The sequence below is a fragment of the Etheostoma cragini genome, chromosome 22 (assembly GCF_013103735.1).
Source record: "Etheostoma cragini isolate CJK2018 chromosome 22, CSU_Ecrag_1.0, whole genome shotgun sequence".
NCBI classification, from domain to species: Eukaryota; Metazoa; Chordata; class Actinopteri; order Perciformes; family Percidae; genus Etheostoma; species Etheostoma cragini.
In genome coordinates, this window is record NC_048428.1 from 7,955,962 (window position 1) to 7,963,431 (window position 7,470).

Here is a 7,470-nt window from a genome sequence, read left to right on the forward strand (position 1 = left end):
GGGAACAAGTGGTGCCTCTGGCAATCATAACAATTTTAGTTAATTCAGCCAAAGAAATTGTCTTAAACTCAGAAAGGCTTTTACTTGAAGTTAACGCAGAAAAAACACATCCTCACTCACCTTGTTCGTGAAATATGATACAACGAAAACAATACTAAAAACGAGACCAGTGACGTGTCTTTTCCACTGCATGTTGACCCGCCGACACACTGCAGCAGGGACATGACTTCTACCAAAACATATTCCTAAATGTAATTCACGTCGCCTGTTTCAAACTAAAGACATTTTAAGATCGGAAACTTCCCTCACTGTCCCTTATGACACGTCAAGACGTGAGATAAAGATCGTGTGTGTGGGGGAAGAGTATTAACTGGGTCACATGCTTCACGCAGCTTTTCTCATTTTCTGCCTGCAGCACATTGATTCTGCTGTGAAAACGAATACGCCAATGTTTGCGATGTCTACGTCTACAATTGAAAAGTATGGAATGCATACGACAGAATAACAGCAAGTCTACTAACATCCAATATGTTGGTGGTTTTAGGTGTACCCTGTCTTTTATACAGTGCATGATGTAGCCAGGATGTACCAGGATCTGTAGTCATGGTAGATGTAAAATGATTCGCCGATTAATATAAAAGTAGATTGACAGAAAATTTGTCTCCAGCTAGTTTGATCATCAATTCAGTCTTTGAGTCAATTTTAACGCAAATACACAAAATCTATAATGTTTAAAAGAACATTTCCACATGTTCTCAAATGTGAGTATTCATTATTAAAAAAAGATATCAATTTTAACATAACAAGAATTATAATTATCAACTTTATTTGTACGAATAAACACACATTTTATTTTTTACACACAAAATGCAGCTCAAAGTGAAAAAATAATTAAAGTAAATCTGTTATGATGGATATGCACAGTTAATTTAGGGTTTGAAAGGTTGGCTGGACAAAGTTATTGTAAAAACCTGGACTCCGGGACATCGTTATAAATATTTTCCACTCTTTTCTGACATTTCACAGAAAAAACAAGCAATTACAGAGAAACAATATTCATCAAATAAATCCTTAATGGTAATACTCATTAGTTGCAGCCCTAAGTCAGAGACAAACTCTTGATATATATATATATATATGTGTGTGTGTGTGTGTGTGTTTTACAGAAGAAATCTGGCTTTTTTATTTTAGCCATGGTAATTCGATCAGCTGCCACGTTCAAAACATTGCAACCAGTCATGATGCATTTCGTGATACATATAGGCAGCAATCAAAAGCATTTTGACTTTTTTATAATTCAAAATTATCATGTCATTTAAAAAAACAAAAAAGTATTGATAAAAGGAGGGTACCTCAGCCCGGGTTAAATTCAGTTAGCCTGCGTACGTAGTTTTGATATCCCAAAAAAGAGTCAGAGTGATACCTCTCTCCTTTCCTCGTGTTAAGGGATCATTTGTCTCAGGGTCAGTCACGTGGGGTCCAGGCAGCAAGTTTCCGTGTTTACAGACGGAGGCTGTGGCTGGCGGCAGCTGGGTGTTCAGTTCTTAAGAGGATGGTGTGCAGTCATGGCCTTTTTAAAGACACAAGAACTAACCAAAGAAAGGTTTGTGCTGCTTCTCCTGTTGTTAACATAACATTATTTCAGATAGGGAAGGCCATTCTGTGGGTTTAGTCCGAGCTCCGCAGTAGCAGCGGAGTGTTTTTCTCGACCAGATGGACATCATTATAACGTCAGCCTGGGCCACTCCGCTAATGAGAGCTTCTCTGTCAGCTGTGGGGATGCACTCGTGTTACTCAAGGCACGGACATTGAGTGTTCTCGGTGAGGAGCAGGCGTTTAGTATTGACAACCGTTAAGAAAGGTCCAGTATCTTCTCCATGTAATACCTATTAGATATTTACATTATATTATCCTAGGGGAACGACAGATACATTAAGAATTCAAATATGGCATTTCCATGGCCTAGGAAAAGTTCAAGCAATTTGTGTGCACGAGCTACTCTCTCTCAAAGCCAAACATCAGAGAACTTCCCGAACGTTCCCCAGGGTGCTCTCAGTGTCATTCTGTAGCATCTTTTCAAACGCATTGTCTGTGGAGCAGTTGCACACTTTATACTTGATGACATCACACATTTGAGTTTTAGCACTCTAGTTTGGGGGTTTGGGGGTTTGGAGTAGAGTTGTTGCTGATGTATAGCCACATAGCTTTATATCAACCAAAAGTGCAATGTGGATCATATAGTGGTCAAATGGAAAAAGTGATGTCCTATTGAATCAATCCTTACATATACAGTGGCTTACATAAGTTTACACACCCATGCCAAAGTTGACTAAATAGAGGAATAAAATAAACCGTTGTTTGGAAATTGATCTTAATGCCTTAATTTCCCATAGAGGCAGGCATATTTTTATTTCTTCAAGGCCAGTTATTTCATGGATCTAGGATACTATGCATCCTGATAATGTCCCCTTGGCCTTAGGAAGTAAAATAATAATAACCTTATATCATCGGATAGCCTTCACCATACATAGAGATAGGCCTGGTTTTATTTCAGTCGGCTTAATAGCTGGTTGGATTTGCCCTGAGAGATGATCTTGGGGAAAATACCCCATGCGAATCTCTAGGTATGGTGAAGGGTATGTGATGATGTGGGGGGGGGGTTCTTCTAATTCCAAAGGCCAAGGGAACTTTATCAGGAGGCATAGTATCCTGGATCCATGAAATAACTGGTCTTTAATAGTACAACTCTGTCTGCCTCTATGGGAATTTAAGATAGTGGTGTGTATACTTCTGCCCCCTGTATTCTAAGGAAGAACATTTTATTTATTTACAATATATTATTCATTCTTAAATTGGTGGCCTTAAATGTTGCATTTTTCCTAATTATTTTATTTAAAATCAATTTCCAAAAGATGTTTCTTATTCCTCTTTATAGTCAACTTTAGCATGGGTGTGTGAACTCATGCAAGCCACTGTATGTTCCAAATTTAGCACAAGAGCCATTTCTTAAAAAAATGATGTTCAGCACGGCCCTGACCTGAAGTGAGGCATTGGACTTCCAGACGACTCGGTGCAGTTAGACACAGTTGAACGTGTCCAGGAAGAAGAGTTGAGGACAAACTATTTTAGCTGAAGGGATGTGCCGTTTGCAGACAAGTGGTTAAGTTGTCTTTTGTATTAGTATAAAGAGGTACATATCAAAACAGATTAGATTCTATTCGAACACGGATTTTGGTATTCGAGTCCCCTGAATGAAATTAACTGATAGTGATGACATTGCAATAATGACAAGCTCTCAGAAAACTGCATGAAAAGAAAAAGTCTGGCCTTTTCAATCTGTGTCTTATTCTCATAATTGTGACCATTCTGACTGCGGGGGCATGCTAACCTAGTATTCAACATTTTCATTGTATCAATGCTAGCAGAACAACATCTATCAGAAGCTCCCTAAAGCTTTAAAAAAAGGTGTTTTACTTCTGGTTACTTCTGTTGTATGTTCGACCTGCACCGTGCAGAGTAATGTATGAGTTTTAGACGTACGTACAAGCAAGATTTTGTGACATCACAACTAGTTTGGAAGAAAAAGGTCCAATATGCAACGTACACAAGTGTGGTGTGGAAGCTTTAATCCTCCAGGGCATACCTGCTGTTTGTTGAGAGGGGACTTTTCAGTGACCTAGGAGACATCTTGGATCCAGCAGTTCAACTTTTCAAATAAAGAATATTAGCATATTTATAGATTCTGCATTTTGGTATGAGGAGGAAGCAAACATATTGTGGTGGTAACATCATGGCCCATACCCAATCTGGTAAACATGGTCAGTACTGCTCCAGTGTTTCAGATCCATGCATCACTAATTTATGAAAAAATACTCCCAATAGACTTTTTCTTAGCAGAAAAATTGCTCGATTGTGTTTCTTGCCTCCAACGTTGCCTTCCAGGCATCTAACCTCAACTCCAAACATAACCGGTGCCGCGCTCCCTGAAAGGAGACGTTGGGTTGCAAAAAACACCAAACAACACAAAAATGCCTCACTGGGACATTTTATTAATGTTTCATAGTGAGAATTCACCAGGTGAATACAGGCTGGGCTGTAAAATATGAGCTAGATTGGAGGACATACTACAACGTGGATTTGTCATATCAATGCAAAGGGTTTCTCCGTCAATTTAAAAGCACAGATTTAAAGATTGTTCTCCATGTAAGTATAAGACAAACTTTAAAAAAAAGCTTTTCATCAACTGTGCTGCTCCGCCACAATGTATTAAGTTATTCTCTAAAAATACTTACAATAGTTTACAATGTGCTTATAAGGCTGTTCTTGAGAAAGTCCAAGCTGGTTCCAGAGGTGTGTACAGTTATGTAAAGGAAGGAAGTGAGCATGTCACACACTGAAAACCACATCACTGTTGTGTTCACTAATGTGGTTTTTAGCAGAAATGTTTCACAGTGGAGGAAAAAGTGGTGCTTTCACATGAGAAACCCGGTGTTACCAGATGTGTCAATTCAGTCAGCTAATCGATTAGACGACAAAATTGTATGAGTGTTAACTGACTACAGAGTTCTTCAATCAAGGACAGCCCTAATTTACTGTAAATATATGTATTTACTCCTGTATCAGAAGACCTGCAATCAAGTTGGAGTGACAGAGGGTTCTAATCCTGCATTATTTAGATTAGTTGCAGGTTGACCCTGTCGTTTACACAATGTTCAACACATTGCAGCTCCCATTTTACAGTAACTTTATGATATGTCACTCTTCTCTATTGTTTTTTTTCCCCTAGATTTTCTCTCCTGTTGCTGGATTTGGAGGAATATTATTTTGAACAGCACACTGCTTACCACGTGACCACCAGTTCAAAAAAGCAGAGGTAATTTAGATTGTTAATGACAATGCTTCATCTACAACTAGTAACGTAACATCATTCATTTCACTATATGTGACATACAGTATGACTATATGGGACTAATCTTGCATTGCCAGTCCTTTCTCCGCGGCGCTGTGGCGTAAGGTCTGGTTCCTCCTGATACATACATTCTGGGATAGGAGAAAAAAACATTCTGGGTTGTTTGCATTTCTGTAAACCAGTCCCAATTGTCTTGGGCGGTGCTAAGCTCCGGACCCAACAACTGTGGCTCTGCAAAATAGACTCGGGAAGGAACTTGTTTTGCACCCCAAAAGAAAACGCCGGATACAATATTAAATGAGGTGAACTGTTTGCACAATACAGTAACATGAGCTATTTACATTAGCTGGAAACTTGTTTTTTTAAATTATTTTTTTAAAGATATATTTTGGCATTTTAGGCCTTTAATTGACAGGACAGAGGAAGACATGACAGACATGACATGTAAGCCTCTGTATATGGGAGCCCGCTCCACCAACTGAGCTATCTGGGCGCCCATCTGGATAAACCTCATTAAACTCTTACCAGCGTATCACCATGTGTACTTTGTTCATAACAAATCCCCACCAATCGGTCTCAAAACGTCCCAGTTAAAAAGTAAACCTAAATATATTCTATGTAAGTCTTTACAGTCATTCACCGAAAGGACAAAGCAGGCCTGCCTTGTTTCATGATCCAAATGTTCTTCAAAACTTGCCATTTGCCGGCAGGTAGCTTGCTAGCTCGGAGGTTCTAGTTGTTGTTCTGTAGCGGGCGGAGTTTAAGAACAGCAACACACAGAGAGCAAAAGGGGAGGGACATCCTTGAATATCTGTAAATGTTGTTGATCCAGCCTAATCTGTGACTACACAAGTGTGGTTTCTCTGTGTATCCTCAGCATGGGCTCACCGGATTCTTTTTGTTAAAACCTTCTTGTCATAATATGTGATAATCCTTATCACCATGTTGTGATGCCAACCCCCTAGTGTGTGTAAAAGCCAGAATAAGCTGTAAACCCCTTGATATGCTTGTAGCATGTTATTGTATTTATACAGGTGTAGGTGTTTGAGGGGACTGATATTTATTCAAAGCCTTCACAGCTTTTGGCAGTTGTGTTAGCTGTTCAAACACCATCTTATCCTGTAACAAGATTATTCAGACAATTGAGATTTATTGTCCTTTATTGTCCATTTGTTTATCAAAGCAGGCGGAATGTTTGTCCAAAAAGGAGAAGTAAGACATTTATGTGTAAAGATATGAAGTTAACTGTGATAATCAGTGTAATGTGCTGGAGGCTAACTTTAGTTATTTTTCTTTCCAGAAAAGTTAGAGGCTCGTTTAAGGTCTGTTCCAGATCGGCCATATTTGATCCAGAAGATCTTTCAGAGCCAATTTTAAAGGTTTGTTTTAATACTATTTTATGCATAATATCTTTTAATTCTTACTACCAAATACATTTTCATTTTAACCAAAAAGGCAATGAGGTATAACAAAATAAATAAGTTGCTATAAATTAGAAATAATAATACGAAAACCTTCACATAGGAATTATGACTTTAATCTTGTATGGAAAGCTGAAGATATAAGAACTGACAGTATGTATATGCAGTTTGAAAAAAGTAAAACATACTCAATTTCAAACTGTATTTACTCTTTAACAGCAGATGCAGTAACCATGGTTACATCATTATTTTTTGCTGTTTCTGCAGATTCCTCTTCGAGACTGTAAGAAGATTGAGTTTGTGGAGTGTGAGAACAACCCTTTCAATGAGTGAGTGCGGTTTTGTCTCTCTCTTGTTTATCCAGTTGTCAAACGGGTTTGGTAACTTCAAAATGTCGTGCAAATGTTTGCTATGCTTGGAAACTAATTTTGAATCCAACATCAATGATCTGGTCTTTACTAATTCCACAAACCTCTGGGACAATATCGTGGTAGACATACCCAGATAGCTTAGTTTGGAATGCATTTGATGTTTGTTATTCAGTGTTAAAAAGCAAAACAGAGTAGGTCTAGACCACACACTATAATTTACAAAGCCCCAACAAGTCTAGTAATTCCCCGAAGAGAAAGCATTTAGTGTGACGGCGGTAAGGAGAAACTTCCTTTTAGGGAGAAACCTTCTCTCTTGGTAGGCGGTGTCTGGCGGTGCCGGTTGGGGGTGTGGGGAACAGCAGGGTTCAACAGGACGTAGCAGGGCGTAGCAGGACGAAGTAGGACGTAGCAGGACGTAGCAGGGTTCAACAGGACGTAGCAGGGCGTAGCAGGACGAAGTAGGACGTAGCAGGACGTAGCAGGGTTCAACAGGACGTAGCAGAGTGCGGGGCATTTAGTTTGGGTTTCCCTTTAAAAAAAAAAAGTAATGTAAGTAAAGAAATTAACTACATAAATTAAATAGAGGGATATTTTTGGTGTTTTAACTCATTTGTTTTTTCCTCATAGGCCGAGGCCATCTGTCATCTCTATTTCTTGTGTACAGGTGAGTCATCTTTAAAATAAGGACATTTATGTGATATACAGTGGGTACGGAAAGTATTCAGACCCCTTTAAATTTTTCACTCTTTGTTTCATTGCAGCCATTTTC

General features: G+C 38.8%; 2 protein-coding genes across 6 annotated transcripts in view; one reads left to right on the forward strand and one right to left on the reverse strand.

Moving 5' to 3' along the window:
• The window catches only part of LOC117937702 (transmembrane protein 241), a 7,592-nt gene extending 7,246 nt beyond the window's left edge, over window positions 1-346 (reverse strand). For all 3 annotated transcript variants that reach the window (XR_004655212.1, XM_034861854.1, XM_034861853.1), the window contains exon 1: window positions 121-346. Coding sequence is in view for 2 of the 3 variants with exons in the window: in XM_034861854.1 (XP_034717745.1) it covers window positions 121-224 (104 nt within the window). In the remaining variant the exon portion in view is untranslated. The remainder of the gene's footprint in view (window positions 1-120) is intronic.
• Window positions 347-1,464: 1,118 nt separating this feature from the next.
• Window positions 1,465-7,470, forward strand: part of nsmaf (neutral sphingomyelinase (N-SMase) activation associated factor) — a 17,135-nt gene continuing 11,129 nt past the window's right edge. The window contains exons 1-5 of one of the 3 annotated variants that reach the window (XM_034861818.1): window positions 1,465-1,603; window positions 4,787-4,873; window positions 6,210-6,288; window positions 6,598-6,659; window positions 7,329-7,365. In XM_034861818.1, the coding sequence (XP_034717709.1) occupies window positions 1,566-1,603; window positions 4,787-4,873; window positions 6,210-6,288; window positions 6,598-6,659; window positions 7,329-7,365 (303 nt within the window). In that variant the 5' untranslated portion in view covers window positions 1,465-1,565. The remainder of the gene's footprint in view (window positions 1,604-4,786; window positions 4,874-6,209; window positions 6,289-6,597; window positions 6,660-7,328; window positions 7,366-7,470) is intronic. The other 2 variants (XM_034861819.1, XM_034861820.1) reach the window with 2 other exon arrangements.